Source organism: Papaver somniferum, unplaced genomic scaffold (genome assembly GCF_003573695.1).
Source record: "Papaver somniferum cultivar HN1 unplaced genomic scaffold, ASM357369v1 unplaced-scaffold_137, whole genome shotgun sequence".
NCBI lineage: Eukaryota > Viridiplantae > Streptophyta > Magnoliopsida > Ranunculales > Papaveraceae > Papaver > Papaver somniferum.
The window spans coordinates 20,016,022-20,040,462 of record NW_020622934.1 but is presented as its reverse complement, the minus strand read 5'-3'; the positions used below and the strand labels follow the sequence as shown (position 1 = coordinate 20,040,462).

The following is a 24,441-nucleotide window of genomic DNA, read 5'->3' as shown; positions in this document are numbered from 1 at the left end:
AAATATTTTTCCCAAAAATCCAAACCCATTAAAACCAAATAGTGGGCTTTGTGTCTTTTCAGTATGGGCCAACCTAATACTCTCCATGAATACATGTATCCCACAATAAAAATTCCATTATCATGTATTGTCTTACCTCAAACCAATAACCCTTTTAAAATAAATGCAAGCATGATACAAATACTTCCTTTATTTCGAGGGTTCGATTCTGAGAACCCCTATACTCATGTAAGAGAGTTTGAACAAATTTGTCGGAATATGCAACCTGATCATATGTCCGAAGACTCTCTGAAATTGCGTTTGTTTACATTTTCTCTAAAGGAAAGGGCCAAAACATGGTTTTACGGTTTGAGACCACAATCAATCAACACTTGGGACCAACTCACAGATCTATTTTTTAAAAAAATCTTTCCACATCATAGGACCATCGCTATTCGTCAAAGTATCAATTGTTTTGTCCAATTGGATGAGGAAACTGTTTTTGACTATTTTGAACGTTTTAATGATTTGTTGAGCGAATGTCCACACCATGGATTTGAGAAGTGGAGACTTGTCACTATCCTCTATGAGGGACTAGACTTTAAATCTCGAGCCATGGTTGAGTGTATGTGTAATGGTGAATTTCTTGATAAAACTGTGGATGATGCATGGAAATTTTTAGCTGAGATTGCGGAGAAAACCCGTCAATGGGAATCCATTAGGGAAACTGAGACAATATCACATGATATAGGTGGTAATGAATTGAACTTTGAAAATAGCATGTCTAGTCCTTCTCATGTGTATGATATTGAATATGAACCTAATCTAGAGGAACATGAGTTGACTAATGACACCACAACTGCTAATAGGGACAAGTATGCATATTACTATGATGATGATAATGATAATGTTATGTTAGAAGAACATGTCTATGCTGAAAATGTTGTGGAACCTTTGGTTTCAAATACAATAGGCTTTTCTGCCCCGACCTTCATGAATGATATTTCTTCTAGTATTCCATATGCATGTGATGTTGATACTGATTTAGATATTGTGCAATTATCCTGTGAAGAGCATGACTTAGGTAAATCTTCTGTTGACACTAATGATCCTATGCATGAAAACATAGTTGATGTGTCTGATTCCATACTTAAGCCACAATATATTGCTTCTGTTGATGATAATTTGAATATATCGGATAACCATGATTCTGAATTAGGACTTGTGCAAATTTTTTGTGATGATGAGCATGCTACACATCTTGAGTGTGACTTAGATAATGCTGATGTGACTGATAATATTGATACTCTTGATCTCATGCATGTGAGACGCTTAGATGTCACTTTCTTGCCTAAGTCACAATCTGATAGCCTTGCATCCTACCTAGATTTAGTTTGTCACAATATTGTCAAACCAATTTTCATGAGAATACCTAATCTAGGTCTGGAACTGTGTGCTTCCCAAGTCCTTTTGGACTATTTTGCTTCTAAGTATAATACATTTGAGGAACCACAGTTGGAATTAGCATGTGTACCCGTCCCTAGCAAAGTTCATTTCGAGTTAGACCTTGTGCATGATGAACCCCCAAAACTGCGAGATTTTGTTTCCAAAATTTTATCCGTTGAAAAATCCAGGTTTGGGGGTAGCTCATTTTGTTTCACAGTTTCACTTGCGTTTCTTTCCTATTATTATTGTGTGAAGCTGTTGAAACCTCTACACTTTGTCTTTTGGGTTGATCCTCAACTCTTTAGATTGTTAGTGTATGGTGAATTTTTGTATATAATCCAGTAGATAAAAATTTTAAAAATCCTATTGTTCCTTTTGTATATATTTTGCTAATCCAATATGATCTCGGCTGACATATGTTGGATTCTTGCCTTGAATAACGGAGTTCTAATATTGCTTTCGCCGAAATCGGGTATTCTCTTTCCTTTTTCTCTACTCAACATGATCCTCTTCATATGTTGTATTATAATTTTGTTCATATTTTGAAACATTGAGGACAATGTTTAGTTTAGGTTTGGGGGTATAGAGTAGATACCATGAAAATATGCCAAAATTGAAAACAAGAACTCCCTCTTTTTGAAAAAATTTGAAAAATTCCAAAAAAAATTAGAAAAATGATAAAAACATAAAAATGGAGCTCATTTACCTTGAAATGTTGACTCTTGTGCAAATATGTAATTATTAGGAGTCTTAGTCTAGATATTTAGGCACCCTGATTCTAGCACAATTCACATAGTGATAAGAAACTTGCACGCGCACGATCTACCAATACATGTATAGCCTCGATCTTCAAGGTGTTTGATAGGAAGTTAGATTGCCAATCACTTTAGAATACTGAATGAGACTTGACTAGCTTGTTCTTTGGTTGGCTGGGATAGAAGTTGGAGGATACGTTAAGAAAAGCAACCATAGAATTTGACCGGATGCATTCGATAAGGGCCACCTCTTGCTAAGAGTCATGTAATTATGTTTTTATTTTTGTTCATGTATCAAAAGTGTCACTATGTTGTAAAGATCAAAGTTATTTCTTGAAAAAAAAAAAAAATCAAGTATTTATTCCATGTTTTGTCATGTTAAAGACAATAGTTCTCTCTTGTTCCAAAAATAAAAGAGAGTAATCAATGTAAATAAGAGTCATGTAAAGAGTCATCTTTTTGTTGTAAATAGTCTTGTAATAAGCAAGGAGGGTGCAGCCATCGATGTATAACGCGGGTAAACTGAAATATCACCAACTCATTGGGTGAACATTCACAATTCTCGTAAAGCCGGACAGCTAGCTTGGCTTAGAATTCGGTTCTTAGCCTAAAAACTATCTCTTGGTGATTAGTAGTCATAACTTCAGGTCATTCTAGAAACATGTGTAGATACACTTTACACTCTTATCACGTGTCTTTAGTTGTTATCAGTGCTAGGATTGTGCCTTTGATAGCTAGATTGACATCTCCATTTTGTTGTGAGCTTCTACTGTCTTGCACATGTCACATTTCATGGAATCTGAGCTTATATTTTTTCCTAGAACTTTGTAGGTACGTTCTAAGCAAACCTTCACGAGACTTCAACTCGTCCACTAGGGACACTTAGTGGTTTAAAAGGCTTAGTGCATACGCTAAATGCATTCGAGAGACCAGCGACAGTGGTATAGGTAGGATTTCCTTAGATTTGTTTTACTTGAGGACAAGTAAAATTCAGGTTTGGGGGTATTTGATGAGTGCTAAAAAGTGCATATTTCTATATATTTTTCTTGGCATTTAACTCATCTTTTGTGCATTAATTCTACATTTTATCCCATATTCTGTATTTTCATTGTTTTCAAGAATAAATATTTTTCTTACTTAATTTTGCATTTTTAGGTAATAAATAAAGTCTGGATGACTTGCGGAGAGGAATAGAGCAGAAAAGTGGTGGAAGCCAAAAGGAATCACACAAGGATGCCGCGAAGAATGTTGCGCACAAGACCAAAAGGCTAGAACCTCCACCTAGCTCCATTAGGGACAAGGATTTAACCAAAAACAGCCACTGCCTAGCATCTTTCCTGTTCTTCTTTGTTATCTATCTGTTTTTGTGGCTTCTTATCACTGTTTTTATAGCTGTTTTTATAACTGTTTTGTGCCCTGTTCTTCCTTTGCCTTTGGCCCTTGGCCATTGCCTTTGATTTATCACTGCTATGCCATTGTAAATTTGCATCCTTTTGCCCTGTGTTGCTTCCATGTATATACCATTGTCACTTTTTCTTTGTACATGTCATTGTAAATGCCATCCTTGGCCCTGTGTGACTTAGTGCCCTGTCTGCCTAGAGCCTGCTTTACCTTGTCTGTTGCTGCTCCAAACAGTTAGCTTAGAACCAAAGGCTAAAAGCCCAGATTCATTACAAAGCCCAGTTCAGTCTTGGGTTAATCTAGAAGCCCATTGACACTCAAAGCCCAATGCACTTCAAAGGCCAAGCCTAGTGCACTTCAAGACCAACTGAGCCCAAGCTCAGTTCACTTCATTGTCAAACAAACCTATAATCCAAAGGTACCCTAAGCCCAAAGCCCAAAAGGCTTCATAGTTAACCAACAACAATTTAGGAGCCCAGAATAGCTAGAAAACTCCAAAACACTCCCAGTCTCTGTGGATCGACCCGTACTTGCACGAGCTACAACTGACGACCGTGCACTTGCGGTATTACTGTAGGCCCGTTTTTATTGCGCTTAATTTTCACACATCTCCGGGCCCACCAAGTTTTTGGCGCCGTTGCCGGGGACTCGGGTTTGTTTCTCTAGTAGTTTTATTAGCTATTTTTGCATTTCACTGCATAGCATTTGCATCTGCATCTGCTTCACTTCATTTGCTGTTGGACCTGCTGTTCTGAACCAGTTTTTCCTCTGCTGGGACGCCACCAAGGAAAAGAACCAAAGCCCAACTGGGTTTTTGCAACAATATCAGAGCAGCTGGGCTGTGCTAAAAAGGTAAACCTATTCAGAGAACCCGAATTGTGGGCTTCCAATTTTTAATTGTGGGCTTGTAATATTAAAGCCAATTTTTGGGCTTTTTATTTTCTGTTGGGTTTGTAATTAATTTTTGTGGGCTTGTTTGTTTAATTTGTGGGCTTGTATTTAATTTTTGTGAGCTTGTTTAATTTTGACTGGTATTTTGTATTCTGGGTTTTTAAACCCAGCTGAGCTTGTAACCGATCACGCTAGGTTAACTCGTTAGTGGGCCGAGTACCCAAATTCTAGGCCGAGATTTTGGACTCAGTTTCACCAAACGTTTTCAAACCAGCTGAGCCAAAGCAAACACAAAACCAACAGTGGGCTTGCTCCCAATCAAAAAACCAAATTTTATTTTCTTTTAAAAAAAAAAAATAAAAAAATTAATTTACTTTACTAGCTCCCAATTTTAAAACCAAATTTCTACTTTGCTCCCATTTTTAAACCAAATTTTCTTTTTCAAATATATCCCATCAAAACCAAAATTTTCCCATAAAAAACCAAATTTTTGAAAACCCATTAAAACCAAATAGTGGGCTTTGTGTCTTTACAATATGGGCCAACCTCGTGCTCTCCATGAATACATGTATCCGTCAATAAAAATTCCATTATCATGTATTGTATTACCTCAAACCAATAACCCTTTTAAAATAAATGCAAGCATGATACAAATACTTCCTATATTTCGAGGGTTCGATTCTGAGAACCCCTATACTCATGTAAGAGAGTTTGAACAAATTTGTCGGACTATGCAACCTGATCATATGTCCGAAGACTCTCTGAAATTGCGTTTGTTTACATTTTCTCTAAAGGAAAGGGCCAAAACATGGTTTTACGGTTTGAGACCAAAATCAATCAACACTTGGGACCAACTCACAGATCTATTTTTCAAAAAATTCTTTCCACATCATAGGACCATCGCTATTCGTCAAAGTATCAATTGTTTTGTCCAATTGGATGAGGAAACTGTTTTTGACTATTTTGAACGTTTTAATGATTTGTTGAGCGAATGTCCACACCATGGATTTGAGAAGTGGAGACTTGTCGCTATCCTCTATGAGGGACTAGACTTTAAATCTCGAGCCATGGTTGAGTGTATGTGTAATGGTGAATTTCTTGATAAAACTGTGGATGATGCATGGAAATTTTTAGCTGAGATTGCAGAGAAAACCCGTCACTGGGAATCCATTAGGGAAACTGAGACACTGTCACATGATATAGGTGGTAATGAATTGAACTTTGGAAATAGCATGTTTAGTCCTTCTCATGTGTATGATATTGAATATGAACCTAATCTAGAGGAACATGAGTTGACTAATGACACCACAACTGCTAATAGGGACAAGTATGCATATTACTATGATGATGATGATGATGATGTTATGTTAGAAGAACATGTCTATGCTGAAAATGTTGTGGAACCTTTGGTTTCAAATACATTAGGCTTTTCTGCCCCGACCTTCATGAATGATATTTCTTCTAGTATTTCATATGCATGTGATGTTGATACTGATTTAGATATTGTGCAATTATCCTGTGAAGAGCATGACTTAGGTAAATCTTCTGTTGACACTAATGATCCTATGCATGAAAACATAGTTGATGTGTCTGATTCCATACTTAAGCCACAATATATTGCTTCTGTTGATGATAATTTGAATATATTGGATAACCATGATTCTGAATTAGGACTTGTGCAAATTTTTTGTGATGATGAGCATGCTACACATCTTGAGTGTGACTTAGATAATGCTGATGTGACTGATAATATTGATACTCTTGATCTCATGCATGTGAGACGCTTAGATGTCACTTTCTTGCCTAAGTCACAATCTGATAGCCTTGTATCCTACCTAGATTTAGTTTGTCACAATATTGTCAAACCAATTTTCATGAAAATACCTAATCCAGGCCTGGAACTGTGTGCCTCTCAAGTCCTCTTGGACTATTTTGCATCTAAGTATAATATCTTTGAGGAACCACAGTTGGAATTAGCATGTGTACCCGTCCCTAGCAAAGTTCATTTCGAATTAGACCTTGTGCATGATGAACCCCAAAAACTGCGAGATTTTGTTTCCAAAATTTTATCCATTGAAAAATCCAGGTTTGGGGGTAGCTCATTTTGTTTCACAGCTTCACTTGCATGCCTATCATATTATTATTGTGTGAAGCTGTTGAAACCTCTACACTTTGTCTTTTGGGTTGATCCTCAACTCTTTAGATTGTTAGTGTATGGTGAATTTTTTGTATATAATCCAGTAGATAAAATTTCTTAAAAACCTTTTTGTTCATTTTGTATATATTTTGCTAATCCAATATGATCTCGGCTGACATATGTTGGATTCTTGCCTTGAATAACGGAGTTCTAATATTGCTTTCGCCGAAATCGGGTATTCTCTTTCCTTTTTCTCTACTCAACATGATCCTCTTCATATGTTGTATTATAATTTTGTTCATATTTTGAAACATTGAGGACAATGTTTAGTTTAGGTTTGGGGGTGAAAAGTAGATACTTTGATAATATGCCATAATTGAAAACAAGAACTCCTTCTTTTTGAAAAAAAATGAAAAAATCAAAATAAAAAATTAAAAAAAAAAAATCATAAAAATGGAGCTCATTTACCTTGAAATGTTGACTCTTGTGCAAATATGTAATTATTAGGAGTCTTAGTCTAGATATTTAGGCACCCTGATTCTAGCACAATTCACATAGTGATAAGAAATTTGCACGCGCACGATCTACCAATACATGTATGGCCTCGATCTTCAAAGTGTTTGATAGGAAGTTACGATTGCCAATCACTTTAGAATACTGAACGAAACTTGACTAGCTTGTTCTTTGGTTGGTTGGGATAGAAGGTGGAGGTTACATTAAGAAAGACAACCATCGAATTTAACTGGGTGCATCAAAAAGGGCTACCTCTTGCAAAGTGTCATGTAATCTTTTGTTTCCTTTTGTATATGTATCAAAAGTGTTTCCTTATTCAAAAAAAAAAAAAAAAAAAAAAAAAAAAAAAAAAAAAAAAAAAAAAAAAAAAAAAAAAAAAAAAAAAAAAAAAAAAAAAAATATTCAAAAAAAAAAAAAAAAAAAAAAAAAAAAAAAAAAAAAAAAAAAAAATCAAGTATTTATCAATTCCATCATCTCTTGTTCCAAAAATAAAAAGAGAATAGTCAATGTAAATAAGAGTCATGTAAATAGTCATTTTGTTGTTTCATTGTAATAAGCAAGGAGGGTGTATGCCATTGATGTACAACGCGAGTAATTGTGAAACACCTCCAACTCATTCACAATTCTCGTAAAGTCCGGACAGCTAGCTAGATTTCGACCTTGGTTCTTAGCCTGAGAAACTATCTCTTGGTGATTAGTAGTCATAACTTCAGATCTTTCTTTACACATGTGTAGATACACTTTACACTCTTATCACATGTCTTTATTTATTATCAGTGCTAGGATTGTGCCTTCGATAGCTAGATTGACATCTCCATTTTGCTGTGAGCTTAACTGACTTGCACATGTCACATTTGATGGAATCTGAGCTTATATTTTGACCTAGAACTTTGTAGGTACGTTCTAAGCAAATCTTCACGAGACTTCAACTCGTCCACTAGGGACACTTAGTGGTTTAAAAGGCTTAGTGCATACGCTAAATGCATTCGAGAGACCAGCGACAGTGGTATAGTTAGGATTTCCTTAGTTTTGTTTTACTTGAGGACAAGTAAAATTCAGGTTTGGGGGTATTTGATGAGTGCTAAAAAGTGCATATTTCTATATATTTTTCTTGGCATTTAACTCATCTTTTGTGCATTAATTCTACATTTTATCCCATATTCTGTATTTTCATTGTTTTCAAGAATAAATAATTTTCTTACTTAATTTTGCATTTTTAGGTAATAAACGAAGTTCGGATGAGTCGCGGAGCGAAAAGAGCAGAAAAGTAGTGAAAAGCCGGGAAGAATTACGCAAGGAAGCCGCAAAGAATGGAGCGCACGTCCAAAAAGCTAGGAATGGGCTCAAGGAGGAAGAATTGTTCTTAAAGAAGATATGGGCTTGGCATACCCAAGGCCCAAAACCCTTACCCAAATCATTTTCTATATCCATACCCGCCTTCATTTTCAGCCGTCAGATTGGATCATCTCAGCATCCTACGGTCGTAGCATCGCCAGTACATCAAAGTCTGAAATTCCTGACCAACACTACAGCACCTAACTCCATCTCACGCCGTTAGTTTCGTTGTATCTCATCATCCTACGGTTGCTGAAGGCTATGTTCCATCTTATCGTTGGATGCATTTCAGATGGATCGATCCAACGCCTATCACTCGCCGAACATCGAAATATGATGAGTCCGCTCAACACCGGAACACCAAACCCTATCTACCCTAACCGATCACACTTTTCTCTCACTCGATTTCCTCTCTTCTCCTTTCTTCTTCACAGCAACCTCCATCACCTGCTCCTCCACCTGCTACACCCATGTCCGCCACCAAATCCTCAACCACCACCATAATCACCACGTACACCGCTCCACACCCATCATCACATACCCCTTCTCTTAGCTGTCTACTTTTCCATTTTTACACGGCTCTCTGAAACCCTAGGCGTGTACAAATGGTAAACTAGGTTAAGCTAAAGACGCAAATTGAAAGCAACAGGAGATGTAGGAGACGCACAAGAGGGATGGGTCAAAATCAAAATCAAATATCAGAGAGTTGGTGAGTAAATTTCGGATTTTCAAAACCCTAATTTCAAAATTAGGGTTCACAAAAATTGGGTATTTTGTATGCTATAAATAGAGAGTGTGTAGAGCAATTTCGGGGTGTTCTTGGTTAGCCGAGATACCCCCAAATTTGGGTTAATCACTGTTTAATTTTAGTTTTAATTTTCAATTTAATATTTAGGGTTCTTCAATTTCTGTTCATGTTTGTTCTTTGCTGTTTAATTCCATCTTTCAATTTTTGTTTCTCACATGTTAGTTAGTTTAATTTCCTGTTTAAAACTTGACGAGGCCCTAGCCCTGTTGTGTAGTATTCCTGAATGTTAAGCAAGTTTGAATGAACTTAGTTTAGTGACAGATCACTCTCACAATGTATGCCTAGTATACTTTGTAGTTAGGTTCATGAGATGTTGATAAGCTGCAACTGAAGCTGAATTCATAATCTTTTGACTAGTTGTACCTTAGAAAGACAATTAGTGCTTTGGAAATAATAGAACATAGTTGAGTTTAACATGTATATAGGAGAATGCATAGCTTAAGCTAGGGTGAATTCAAACCCCTAGTTCTCACCTATTTCATCCATATCATCTTCACTCATCCACCTTCACTGTCCACTTTTATTTTTCTGTTTTCCTTCAATTTTTTTCTCTTGTTCCATTGCTGTCTCTACAGCCCATCAATTGTCCACTGTGGTGTTAATAACACCACACAACCTCACTGTTCACTGCCCCTAAGAACAAGTTAGCAAAAGAAGCAAGAAACCAAAAATAGCAATATATGCCCACCTTGTCCCTGTGGACAAACCCTGCTTGCACACTCACTGCAACTGACCCTGTGCACTTGCAGGTATCATTTCTGTGACTCTTTTAGAGAGCCACCATAAGGGAAGAAAATCCCAAGATCGAAACATAAGTAAGTTAAGAATCTTTTAATTAAGGTTATTAATTTCATTTTGTAGGGAAATTCCAAAATTAGTAATGTGCATTTACTAATTAGATTTTCCGAGAGATTTCGATCGTTATTTTTGGACAGAGCATTTCCAGGAATTATGAAAACCGAATCTGTGCTTTAATGAATATCTTGAGAATATTTTCGGTTTTGGAAATTCCTTGGTGTCCAAACTTCCTTGTTTATAAATACTTGAAGTTTGCCTATCTAGCAAACTAATCCTTCGTAACAACAGACTTCCTCTTTTGTTGTTGTTACTGGTGTAGCCGCCTATTCGGATAAGAGAGTAACCTAATTAGGCGAAATCTATTACGGCCGCTCAGTTTAAAGTCTTCTTTGGGATTGAGAATCTCTAGCGTTTAAAGTTGGTGGGAAAATAGATAATTGCGGTTTATCTTTTGTTTTCGATTGATTTGATTGACTAACAGTGGATGAAATCTGATTGCACCTAGTTTGTTTATTCTTGAGAATCTTCTCTTTTGATATAAGATTCAGTCAAACTAGTTCAGAGTTTCGACATGGATCTTTAGACTGTTGTGAGTTCTAAAGACGATCTTGTGATAATTCATTGTTAACAGACTCCGTTCTGTGCGTGATTGATCACAAGAGATTCAAGCGATTGTGTGCAGGTTTTTATTGAAGATTTAAGAAGATTTAAAGACAAAGAAGATATTGAAGATCTGACTTGTGTTTTATAATCTTTGGTGTGCACAATACTTGTTTTGGGAAAAAAGGATCCAATTAATAATCGGTTTATCCTTGTGGTAGATTGGATTGATTAATTGAGTAGATCGCCATCAACACAATTCTTTGGATTAAGAGTGTTGGTTGGCTTAATCTTAAACGATTACTTCGGTAATTGAACATAAGATATATCTAAGGACCTGACGAAGGAGTTTATGTTAAGATAAACGGAAGAGCCTTTGTCCGACTCATATCACTTGGTTGAATAGAGTTGATACCAAACAGATTTTTTGTTCCTTTACTGTTTGGAATACGAACCAAAGGAATTGTTCCAAGTACGTGACTTATTTATAAGTTGGAGGCGTGGGAATACAGACGGAACTAGGTGAACTATAGGTTTAGTTGCTTGGTCTCAACTATACGAAGTTAGGTGTAATTTTGTGTAGCGTCTTAATCCTGAGATTATTCAATTATGGACAAGGTCCCGGGGTTTTTATGCATTTTTGGTTTTCTCGTTAACAAATTCTTGCTGTGTCATTTACTTTATATTTCCGCATTATAATTTTTTTATTATAATTAAAGTAAATTACACAAACGTTAATTCCTATTTACTTGATAAGCAATCCTATTGTGTTTGGTTAAGTCCGAACCTTTGTATCAAGTAAACATACTTCGTTGTTGTGTTGTCTCGATCTCTTATCTATAGACGATTACACGAAGTGTGAACCGATTAGTTGTATTGTCTCGACTCAGTACATAGACAATCACTTTCGGAGAAAGGACTTATAGGTAGGAAAAGTTTTAGCTTGAGGTATATTTGGGTACCCTCGCCTTTTCATGTGGCCGGGAACTGAGTAGTGTCCGATGGTCCGTGAAGATCCCAACAATTGGTATCAAAGCCCATGGTTGGAGCTACTGTCCGAACGTAGAAGTGGTTGTGGATGTCACCCGTTTTAGGGTGCAAGTGGAGTCATACTCAAGGTGGAGCAGGCAAGGCCCAAAGTTGAACTGGCGATCAAGGTGAAATTAGTGTCTTACCCATTAACTCAAGGTTGAACCGGCGCTCAAGGCGGAGTTAGTGTCTCACACATTCACTCTCAAGTGGAGCAGGGTTCTAGGTGGGAAAAGAAATAATCAAGGTGGATTTAGTGCTTTCCTTCTATTAACTCAACGTGGAGTAAGATTCCAGAGTGCATGGTGACACTAATCAGGACCGATGGGTAGCATATACATATAGTAATCATATGGTGGAGTCTGATTGGACTGGTGTAGTGGTTTAGTCTCGCCAAGGTGGAAATTGTTGGAGCATGTGACGCGATAAACCACATATGTATAACTAGGGATAGTCCCACATGGAAGAAAGAGGAGTACATATAAAACTTAATAAGCCTGTGCATCTCATTACGTAGCACCAATACATTTAAGATTAAAACTGCACACCTCTTATCCCAAGGTGGTCAAGTAGGGGAAGCATCGGTGCTATGTGGTCGGACCCATAGTAGGTTCCTATGGTCCATGAAGATCCTAACATCGTCCACTGAAATAAGGAAGATACAGAAAGGTAATACAATTTCAAAGGATCGGTGAAATATCTTTGTAAACTAAAAATAATGTTTTTAGTAAACTAAAAATCAAATAATGTTTTTTTTGGGACAAAATATGCAAAAATTATTCCCGATATATTTCATGGCTGGCTTGAGGATACAACTAAAGAGAGGCATAGTTTGGGAGAATGTCAAGGAGAAAAATACTAGAAAGGATTTTTGGAGTGAAGAATAAAAATATCTATCGGGTTTTCATTTACTTTTAAAGCGATAAGAAGGGTAAACCTGATATTAATAAATATTATATTTAATATTCATATGTCGAGAAAATGCATCACTACATAAATATTATGCATGTGCCGTTACGACACGGGTTAAGCCCTAGTACCACACATATAATGTTGTTACATGCAATGGTATATGTCTATAATATTCAACAATATCTTGATGTTCTTCGCGATACTTCGATTAACAATCACGGAATTTCGTAGCACAAAATCTCTTACATATAGTCACATAATGTATTCAATGAAAATTGCTAAGGAAGTTCAAAAAAGAAAAAAAAAACCTTTTCTATCTATAACAATAAAAAAAGATAGATTTTTAATTTTATTGAACCAAAGCAACGTTGGGTGAATATCATTGTGACCTTTGGTTTTTAGCCGGACTCGATTGATGTGGACATGGTCATCAACGAGTTATGGTTTGATGTTCTTCGTTCACAAAACACTTCCTGAAAAAGCGGTCGATATGGGCATGAACATAAACCGGTTTATATAGGAATTGGTCAACTTGAACATAAACATCAACATCAACCGATTATGGTTAAATACAACCGACCTAGACCTTAAAATTAACAAATTTTAAATGAATGCACGTTTAAATAACCAATTAAAGGAAATATATTGATAAAGAAAAGTACCTGATTCGAGTCATTTCTACTGCTTCTATGATCAGATATTCTTCGTCTTCGGTAATCGCTTTCTTATGTCGAATCACATTCGTAACTCTTGGATCAGTACCACTAGGTAAAGTAATTCCATCCATTTTGACATTTTCGTATATAAAAGGGGGAAAAAAACGATTAGAGAAAGAATAAAAAATTAACGAGGAAGACAAAGAAGAATTCCTACTTTGATTTGATGAAAATGAAATCATTAGAGTTTTAGGATTTCATATAGAGTAATTTAATAGTTTCATCCCAATTGAATACCCATGTCTTCTATCTGGTTGGGCATAAAATACGACATATTTCGAAGGGAGTAGGTCTGAAACCGGCCAGGTTTCTCGATGAATCCCCAAAGCTAATCTTCTCAAGCTATTGCAAACACATAAATTAGTTTATAAATAAAAATAGTACTCCCCGTCCAAAATTAATTGAGCTATTTGTAGTTTGCACAATTTTTAAGGCAAGGAGGAAAGGGGAATATGTTTAAATATTTTTTACAATTATGCCCTCATAGATAATAACTAGCAAAACTTAGAAATGATTTATCTCCTAAACCATACCACGGTTTTTCGTAAACTTTATACCATTGGAAAGCATTTTAAAACACCTACATAACGAGTATAAACATGTCTATCAACTTATATATATTTCTTATATTAACAATAATCAGTTAAAAGGGTATTTTAGAAATAACCCCTTGATTAGTGAAATAACTCAATTATTTATGGGAAAAAATCTAAAACTAAATAGCTCAGTTAATTTTGAACGGAGGGAGTATTTATTTTGCGAAAATGATATAAATCCCGGAAAATCCTGCAAAATAACAGTCGGAGTGATATAGAGGGACCTATTTCAATCTTTTACTAGTATCCAAAGGGAGATGATATACAAACCGAGAGATAAATCGCGATTTTATTTTTTGTGTATAAACTGCGAGACCCGCCACCCACTGGAGTTAACAGGGGGCCACGTTTTGTGTGGTGGGTCCCACAATTTTGTGAGTCGCGGTATATAAATGGGGATTTATCTCTGGGAAGTGCTAGACTCACCGATTGTATCTTCCGCAAAAATGTCCCGATAGGGAATCAATGGACGAGATCAAAACTTCTCTGCATCTGGATCAGTAATGGGTATACGTGGGTCCCATTTGTATTAGACGCGGGACAAAAAATCGGGATTTATTTGGGGTATTTCCGTTTATCTCTCAGGTTTGTTTAGCATTTCCCAGTATCCCAAAGCTATCTCAGCCGCTGGATCATTCTACGGAACTTTACCAGGTAATTTTGGGTGTCGACTAAAAGGAGAGGAACTAACTCGATTAGAGGGAGAGGCTCTTTAAATGACTCGCGAATGCGAGAGGCTCAAAGAGACTCACTGCCAAGGAGAGGGACCCGTAGGAGGTGAGACCTCATCACTCTGGCCGCTAGGACGGTTGTTTATTTTGTGGTAATAATATTTATCTACGAGAATTTGTCACTCCAATTCGTTTTCAGTCTAAATTCCTTGTCACCCTTTTCCCCAAAATTTCTTTCCACTTCCTCAACATAATCTTTTTAGGGTTCTATTTCCCCTTTACCCTTTCTCTCTTTCTCTCTCTCGTAGAAATCTAAATTAGTAGTAGAAGAGGAACAGTTATAGTGTGAATTTGTGAACAGTAGTAGCAGTAGCAGCAGTGAGTGGAACTGAGAATGCCGTCAACTTCTGGTGCTAAAGAAACTGATCAACCTTCTTCGTCTTCTGTAAAAGATTTGATAGAATATGTGTTTTCCTTGAGTACTCAAGATATACTCAATGATGATCTCTACAAACACAAGGTAATCTCTCTCTTTCTCAGTCACTCTTTTTAGCTGAAATTTGCCCTCTATTAAGTCGATTATGCTTAATCTAAGTGCTTAAGTAGAGCATATGAGCTCCAATTTTGGTGAACACTATTAGTTCAGGTTCACGATGCAGTGCAGGATAGTCTGGTGTTAGTGGTCTTTGTTAAGACATACGAAACCTTATAATCAGTATGGCTAGTTTCCAATGATATTATGAATGTTCTACAGTTGGGCATATGTGGACCACCTCCATGTTATATTAATCTATATGGAACAAAAGTTTGCCTAATTAGAACATTTTATCCCCAATTTAGTAATCACTATCGCTATTTTCCCGAGATAGCATGGAAGTTCTACAGTTGGGGCTGCATAGACCACCTCTACAAAGGCCCACTTCCGCCATGTGGTGGTGGTCTACGCAGGAACAAATGTTATGGAATTAGCTGTAAACCTTAGTGGCAATATTTGGCTCTGCTAGGGACCAAGTACTTGTGAGCATCACAAAGATATGACCATTGGTAAATCATCAAGCCTTTAAGGTTGGTCGAATTCTCAGTTTTTTAACCTGAATTGATTAGGTTGATCCACTATTTGCCGTTATCACATCCAATTTTATGGTCCATCTCATGTTTACATATTTTAACGATATTCTGTGTTAATCTGTATCTTCTGGTTGCTGGGCTTAGCAAGACGTGGTATACTGGTATTCATACTTGGATTTTTTATTTTGATTAGTTGAAGTTTGTATGTCCTGTTTAAAATTAGAAATTATATTTCTTTTTAAGGTTAAAACAATACCAAAGCATTTTGAATCCGTACAACATTACCTTGGCTCTTACACTATGTCGTTGCTGGAAGAAACTCACATGGAGACTATGTCGTTGCTGGAAGAAACTCACATGGAGAGGTGTTCACAAATGGAGTTTATGTCAGGTGAACATCACGCTGAAGTAATCTCAGCAGAGGAGTCGAATCTGCATGGAAGGTCATTCTTGTATATCATCAAGGTGGAGTGTTGGAGAAACCGGTACGGTGTATATGGCAAAGAACCATACAGCCCGAAACCTTTGGATCTGTTTATTTTGGGTGATGGTGTACCTGAAGTTGCTTTGGACTTGCAGCGGTTTGGAAGCAGTTGGTCTTTCGCTTCAGTTGTAGAAGATGTACGAAAGAGTCTCAATTTTGTAGGGATCAAAGATAGACTTATATGCTTTCACGTTAAGACCTCATAGCCCATAAAGATAGAGATGAAAGAGGGCAGGAGGAGTTTTGTGGTGTTTCTGGTAAACTTGGCAACAAACACTAGAACATGGAACCATCGAAGGCGTTACATATGTTTCGAAACTTGAATATGATCATGGGAGTTCTATGTGCCTCTTCCATAGTAAGATATATCTACCCTTATGCGATTTAAAATTTTAAGCTGCATTACTTGGCGGACATTTTTTTTGTAATACGAACAATAAATGATTCAATTGTGCGATCTGGCTTCACTTTTTAACCTCAGGCATTTCTTTTCATTTAGGCGTTGTTTTTTGTGTTAGTTTTGGTTTCTCTTTCGTTTATATTACGTAGATAAGATATGGGAAAGAAGATAGTACCAAGAGTTTAACACTGGCTTTATGGTAATGCAGGTAAAGGAAATTATGGTCTTTGTTCTGCACAAGTTGACAGGATTTGGGGCGGAAAAGTTGATTCACAGTTATTACTTGCTCTTAATGAATCTCAAAGAGCAGCGGAATTGGATACTATATCTGCAGTGCAATGTAGCCACAGGTCTTCTGTGAAGCTTGGGACAGGAAAAAACCAAAATCATCAGTACTCTTCAACTAGTTTATTTTGGATTCACAATGTGATGACATGGGATGCAAAAGACATGGATAAATCTCGTATCTCAGACATCTATCATTTGAGCCAGAACTTTCATACTCATGCAGGTGTTCTCTACTAGTCACAGAGTGTAATTGAATTTCTGCAATATTCTTCCCAACCACATTAACAATTTAAATCCCAAAACAGATAGTTTATGGGATTACATGGATTATACCTATTTGCACGAATACCTCTACACTTCCGACGTCGATCTATAGAGTAAAGAAGCTATGCTGTTGAAGCCGTGGGCTTTAGGGCAACCAAGTTTGCATACTGAACAAGTAGGTACGATAAAAGATGATGAAATTGGATATCTTATTTATGGAGAAGCACCAATTTTTGGCTTGAATCTGCAAAATGATGATAATGCAATTATTACTATTTTTGGCAGAAGTGGTGAAAATGCTGGATTTGGTGCAGAACAATTCATTTTGGTGCGGGATGATTCTGTGAGAAAGGACATTGCTGAACATATTGGAGAAGAAGCTCTTGTTCTGACTATAGCATAATGTAAGGGCTTAGAATTTCAGGGATACGATAGCGGCTTAGGATATTCCTTCTTTGTTCGAGGTTAAGCTCCATTAGAGTATTATTTATTGCGTTTCACGAGTGTATACCACACCACAGTGTATGATTCAGCCTGACATTGCATTTGTTGTTTATGTAGGATGTCTTACCTACAATTTTTGGAACGCCCCCTTTAAAGAGTCAATGGAAAGTTTTTTATGGGTATATGAAGGAACAAATCTTCTCAACTCCAATGATGGAAAATTTCCAATGTTTAGCAACGCGAAACACCAAATTCTCTGCTCTGAACTGAAGCAATTATATGTTGCTGTCGCTCGTACTAGGAAGAGACAGTGGATCTGTGAGAATATAGATGATTTTTCGAAGCCTGTGTTTGAATTGGAAGAAGTTATCTCTCGTTCAAGTTAGAGAACTAGATGAATCACTTGTAAAGGCAATGCAGGTTACAAGCAGCAAAGAGGAATGGAGTTCACGCGGTATCAAGGTTGAATTTTGAACTTTAACCACTTATACACATTCATGAATAAACAATTCCTATGGGGGAAGTTTAATTTAGCTAGATTTTCAAATTTTATCCTTCCTGACATTTTTGCTAAAAAGAATGCGTTAACCAATACTTACAAAGTCTTTGTTTTATATAGTTACATGTGCGACACGGCATGGACTACACCATCAAATTTACATTTCTTGTGTGTTTAGATGAAAATGATTAGATATTCATTTGTTATTGAGTCCTACTTTTTCATATAAATCATTTGCATTGTGAATGACAATGTCTTTCCCATCTTCCTTGCATCCATGTCGCTAACTTATTACCTATTGTGCTCTGAAGATACCATTTTTACATGCTTAGTTTTCGTGCAGTTACTGGATGAAGGTAAAGTTTGAGATGGCAACAGTGCGCTTTGAAAGAGCTGGTGATTTGTTCTAGGAGACAGTCGCTAAAGCTTCTGGTCTTAGAGCTGCTGGCATTCACATGCTTGGTTCTAATACTGAACTAGGTCATGTTTCTCTTGTAGAGGCAGCTGAGATTTATGAATCAACTGGCAAGGCTGATTTTGCTGCCAAATGTTTCCTGGAGTTAAAGAATATGATATGAGCAGGTATGGACTATTTTCCCGTTGTACATTATGCATTTTAATTTACTTACTTCTTACCTTACAGTACTTTCTTTTTTAAGATATTACCTATATATTTTTTGCACTTAGCGGTCACATTTCGAAAAATATGGTTCGTTTAAACGCGTATAATTTTTGATCAGTTGCTTTCTGAAACGAGTAATAGGTGGTTCTTTCATGTAACTTATTTTAGGATGGGATTAATCAAATTCATTGCAAGTCAAAAATCTTCTGTGTGTTCTCTTTAGCGTGGTTATGTAACTTATTTTCTGTATGTTTTTCTTCGAGGTGGTTATTTTAACTTGTGTATATTGGAATTGTCGTTTAATTGGATTTGGAACAACCAATATGAGCATGGGCGGACCACTAGTAATAAATTAAAAACCGAACCCACAAAATAAAAGAAAGATTTCCCCTTTCTTCAACTGGGGTTTGGCTAGAATAAACCGAATACATCTCCCATACTCTTTTTTCTTTTAGTCTTTGTACACCTTCTGTAAAGGGACTCATAATCATGAGTCCTGCGAAATCTAAGCTCTCCAACCACCAGTGCTGTCAGAACCCAAAAAAAAATGTTGCAAATAAAGCTCTCCAACAACCGGTATTGTCAGAATCCAAAAAGGAAGTTGCAAATAAACTTACAATGCTTTCATATTGATCATCTGTTTATTGACAATTTGATACTCTTTTTCTACTAATTTATTTTCTTTAGTTTGGTTAAAAATCGAAATCTAAATTCTACTTTGGACTAATTGCCTAGATTAGTTTGGGTAAAGTTTTAAAGGATGGGTCATACTGTTTTGTCAAATGATGATCATGACTAAGAGAAAAGCAAAGTTAGATTCTTGTGGTGCCTTTTGTTTTCTGCCTTAATTTGGTGGTAGAATTCTGTGTTACTTTTGCTAACGTATAGGTAGATATCAAAATCATGGTTTTATGTTTTTTTGTTTATTTAGTTTCCAGCCTCTTTTAATGATTGATATTTCGTCGAAACAAGATTTTGAACCAGCTGCTGAATTATGATCATGGCTAATATGTTATCAAGGAAACCTTGATGCCTGATCAACTCAAAACTTTTTGCTTTTGTTTTTCTTAAAAAGATTTACTATCTTATCTACAGATTTAGTTTGGAATACCATCATTACTTGTTCCACTAATTTCTTCAAAGGTGCCCCCCAATAAGAAGAGTAGTTATGCTACAAGACCCCTACGACCATATCCACTGTAGTGTGCTTAACAACAATATCACAACTCTTTGTTCCTTTTCGTTCTGCTATTTGTTAACCAAGTTTAGTGTCATTGAGTAATTTTTATCTAGCTCAATCGACTTAATCAAGTAGTCATGCGGATGGTAATCATTTCGTCCAAATTAATTAAACAAAATAATATGCTGACGCTTACGTGTGTCACTGTCCACTAAGACTGTAGGTTCTGAAAACATATAAACGTACATTTGATTATATTCTGAAAACCAAAAAGAAACAGTTTATAGTGGTGGAGCAATCACTATAATTAGTGGGGAAGCTTGAAAAACCGCCTTTGCTTCTGCATTTCCACTTTGACATTCTTTGTCTCTGATTTCTTCTTTCAATAATATTCTGACTTCTTTCTTTCTTTCACCTCTGCAAGTCCACATTCCTTTGTCTCTCTTGTAAATTTGTTGATATTTCAGTCCATACCCACAGTTTTCCTTTTGACAGACTACCCACCAACAACTATACATGGATAATCATGATATATGAGAAATTCCATTGATCGATCGATTTTGTATATACTTTCAAATTAACAGATCCTTCCGGTTTCTAAATTCTATTGGGTACCGGTTTATCTTACTTTTTCAAGAAAACCACCAATTCCGCTTGTTTCTTCATTAAGTAGTTGCATCCTAAACTAGAAATTAAATATAAAGATAAAGAAAATTGAAGTCAATGCAAGTTCCATGGAAGCTGGTTTCGTTCACCATTTCTGCAAATATTCTTATTCTTCTTTTACTTATTCCGTTTGTGCACTCATCTTATGATCCGTTGGAACTTATTAAAGATAGAATTCTCAATAGCGATAAACAAAGTGTTGAAAAGGTATGTTATCGTTTCAGTTTATTTCATGCGTTTTACACCATGCATGCAAGTTCGATCATAATTAACCATAGCTTTTGCAGAATTAGTGTATATCAACCGAATTAACTGTCTTTTCGTTCTTAATTTGATTGTTATATATGTTTGCAGATGAGTCCTAAACTTTCATTTGAAATAACTGTCCATGGAGTTCTACTGTGGGTGTCAATGGGTTTCTTAATGCCTGTTGGGTTACTCATTATTAGAATGTCTAATACAGAAATGTGTGGGAGAAGACTCAAACTTCTCTTCTATCTTCATGTCACTTTACAGGTAACAGATATGAACTTGAAAACTTCTTTCTCTATTTTCTGTTCATATTTTCTCACCATCACTTATTCACTTTATAGACATATCCACAAATTTTAGCGTAAAAGAAGAAGATATATAATAGAGTTCATAAAAATAATTTCACTTTATATTGGTTAAGAAATATCATTCAGATTTAGAATATTATTGAGAATTAGGTAATTCACTTTCGCTTTTAATGATGACAAAAAATAAAATTAGCAATTTGTAGTCATAAAACTAATGGATGGCCCTTTTGATCTTTCATTATTTTTAATTACTTTATTAGAAAGGGGGCCTAAACTTTTGTTTTTCATAAGATACTATCAACATTTTCACACCCCTTCATGACTCATGAGTAGACTGTAGACATGCCCGTGTAGAATAATTATCATACCATAGTTCATTTTGGTTCAAATTTCTCCCAAGTGGACATTGTCGATCCAATTTGACTGCTTACACGAATCTTTAGGTGACAATATCGGGTTTGATCATACCTTTTAGTGACTTAATAAATGTTGCCACCACCAGTTAATCCTCATATTACTCACTTTTCCGCATACTAAAATGAGTACTCTTCTTCAATTTAACAGATACTTTCAGTTCTACTTGTTACTGTTGCAGCAGTTATGTCCATAAAAAACTTTGAAAACGTCTTCAACAACCAACATAGGAGAATCGGGGTTGCTCTGTACGCATTTGTATGGGTTCAAGCCTTTATTGGCTTTCGCAGACCTCACAAGTATGTAAATTTTGAATGATGGAAATGTTTTTATCAAGATTTTACATTGTGGTAGTGAATGAATCTCCTAGCATATATTTTTTGGTAATATGTTCTTCTTACAGTGTTTTATATTCCTACCAAAAAAGCAAAATCCGAAATGTAAAACATCACCATATACCACTACTTTGAAGATTAGATTGGTAGACATACACACGCATGTTTTTTAGTATATATGATCGTACTAAGGACAAATTTCATGTTTTCTTTTGTTTCACAACAGAGGAATTAAAGGAAGGAGCAAGTGGTTTTTCGTACATTGGGGACTTGGAACAGGAATAACAGTGCTAGGAGTCATCAATGTATATACAGGATTACAAGCTTATCATGAGAAGACTTCAAGAAGTATAAGCCTATGGTCTACACTTTTTACCATTGAAGTTTGTTTGATAACTTTTCTCTACTTGTTCCAAGATAAGTGGAATTACATTCAAAAGCAAGGAATAGTTTTGAGGGCTGAAGCCGCTGAACCAGTCTTACCGACTAATGAAGAAAATATCACAAGAGAAGAACCAAGAATAAGAGCTAAAAACACATTGTTGATGATTATGAACAAATAATGGGTATATAGGATAAAATTTGTGTGACCCGAATCTTTTCATTAGAAAAGAAATCTGAGCTAGAGTTTCCGTTAATGGTTATCAATTAAGTTAATTCGAGGGTTTAAGTTTCTTGGATGTATAAGTGAAAAAGATTGAAGTAGCTAGTTAGTTTTAGAAGGATGTTAGACAGTTTTCAAGATTTCAGGAAAAAACATGCTCATACCAGTTAAGCTCTCGAGGAGTGAACCTGGACCAGCCCCCTGTCTCATATAAACATTCTCATAAGCATGCAGACCCCCAAAAGAGTCATACGTACCTGTTTCAACTGAACAGAACAAAATTCCGTCTCTATTGAAACATAGTCTAGGGTGATGTATTTTGTTCTCCATTCTAGTAGGGGCAGAAAAACGGAGAGGGAGGTATAGCTGATTAATAAGTGCTTCATTAATTTATTTTCATTACCATTTTTCTATGCTTTCTTAGCTAGTTTGTGCAAATTTCTATGTTACCAGTCCTTTTTCCTTTTCTTTTTGGGCAAAAAGATCATTTTAATGGTTGTGTACACATATATCTCACTATCAGACACGTGTATATAAAAAGATACGTGGAAAGCATGCAGGCCAAAACATCAAAACATGATGCGCCACGAAACACCAAATAAACCCCGAGGAGTTACTTTATTGCATCCCCAAAAGAGAAGTTAGGATCAACGGTGGAGAGAAAATTAGCTGACACGGACGTGACAGGGGCAGAAGACACTTGTCTGACACGAGCAGATCCCTCAACTACCCACATTAAACACTCTGAGCAGTGTACGTGTCGATCAACCTGTGGAACGAGCGAGGATGCCTCTGCGGGATCAAGGGGAAAACGCAGACCTCTGCGTGATAGACGCAAGGACACAAGAAGATAAGGTTCCAACGGTCATCAGATATGGGTCCCACATTCTAACCTTATAAATACCCCGTCTCCACCAAGAGGAAAGGAGATCGGAAGAATCAGGAAGGGAAGGAGAGAGAGAGAGAGTTTGCAAGTGTAAGTTAATCATTTAGAAGAGAGAAACATGTAAACCCAAAAGTCATTCGACTATTCGTGTAACCGTGAAGAATATAGTAAAACAACAAACCCCGTGGACGTAGGCCTTAGTGCTGAACCACGTAAACCTTGGTCTTATTTACATTTCAGCACTTTATATTTATTTAGCCCCATGGATATTTACTTATACGTTTTGTTTTCTTTGCTTGTACTTATATCCCGTGCGCAAACGCCTCGCATGGAGTTGTTAGATGAGGCTATGATAAACCCGAAGGTTTTGAGCCAATGAATCAACACTAGGATATCATCATCACAAATCTCCTTAGATGATGATGATTGATTGTGAGCACTCGGATCCCTTCGTGATTTGTGTGTTCACAATTTGGCGCTAGAAACAGGGACTTCGTCCCGGTAAAAGATTTATCTTATCCTGTGATTTCATTTTAAATTGGCATATGATTGCTCTGATTTATCAGCTCGGACCGTATAGATCATTTGTTAACTGTATTGTGTTAAAAACCCACCTTTTATGTTCGATAAGATCTATTGTTCTAATCCGCGGATTTACGATTTTCTTTAAATCTCATGCGAACCCGTCTCTCTGGGGGGTTTTTCGTAGTTTTTATACTAAGGATCTCCTTTAGTAAAACTTTAACCCGTATATTATAACTTGCGTGTATTAATCCTCTCCAGGAAGAATGTATTTCGTCAACTAACCCTTTTCACGCGGATATTCCCGTTTTTCGTTTGAAATGCCTTATGCAGAAAGGACGTATTGTGAGTAAAGAAGGCGAGTTTCGGCGAGATTTCATTGTCAACAAAAGGACACGTGATGGAAAAGACGCAGGAAGCAGGAAAATCCAAAGCTTTGTCAAAAGAAATACCCAGGACAACCCCGGTAATCACCCGAAGCAAGCAGAAGGGAGATAAAGCTAAAATGACCAGTCAAAGGAAAGATATTGCGGAAATCACTTCACCTATGGACGCTAATTCAGTTGCAGCGGCGGCTCTCAGAGCAGCAGCGACAAAGTACGGTGCGGCTGCGGTAGT

General features: G+C 36.5%; 1 protein-coding gene across 5 annotated transcripts; it reads left to right on the top strand.

The window, feature by feature from the left end:
* Positions 1–14,771: 14,771 nt before the first annotated feature.
* LOC113334851 (cytochrome b561 domain-containing protein At2g30890-like) lies at positions 14,772–22,828 on the top strand. Of its 5 annotated transcripts, none has more exons than XM_026581075.1 (10): positions 14,772–15,107; positions 15,899–16,497; positions 16,748–17,050; positions 17,133–17,270; positions 17,377–17,495; positions 17,653–17,997; positions 18,378–18,616; positions 20,857–21,018; positions 21,627–21,775; positions 22,038–22,828. In XM_026581075.1, exons 8-10 carry the CDS (start codon positions 20,857–20,859, stop codon positions 22,372–22,374), a joined length of 648 nt encoding a protein of 215 aa, XP_026436860.1. In that variant the 5' UTR covers positions 14,772–15,107; positions 15,899–16,497; positions 16,748–17,050; positions 17,133–17,270; positions 17,377–17,495; positions 17,653–17,997; positions 18,378–18,616; the 3' UTR covers positions 22,375–22,828. The 5 variants fall into 5 exon arrangements, with proteins under 5 accessions (XP_026436860.1, XP_026436861.1, XP_026436859.1 ...); XM_026581076.1 differs by having other exon boundaries at positions 16,748–17,270; positions 18,378–18,390; positions 18,533–18,616; XM_026581074.1 differs by having other exon boundaries at positions 16,748–17,266.
* Positions 22,829–24,441: the final 1,613 nt, after the last annotated feature.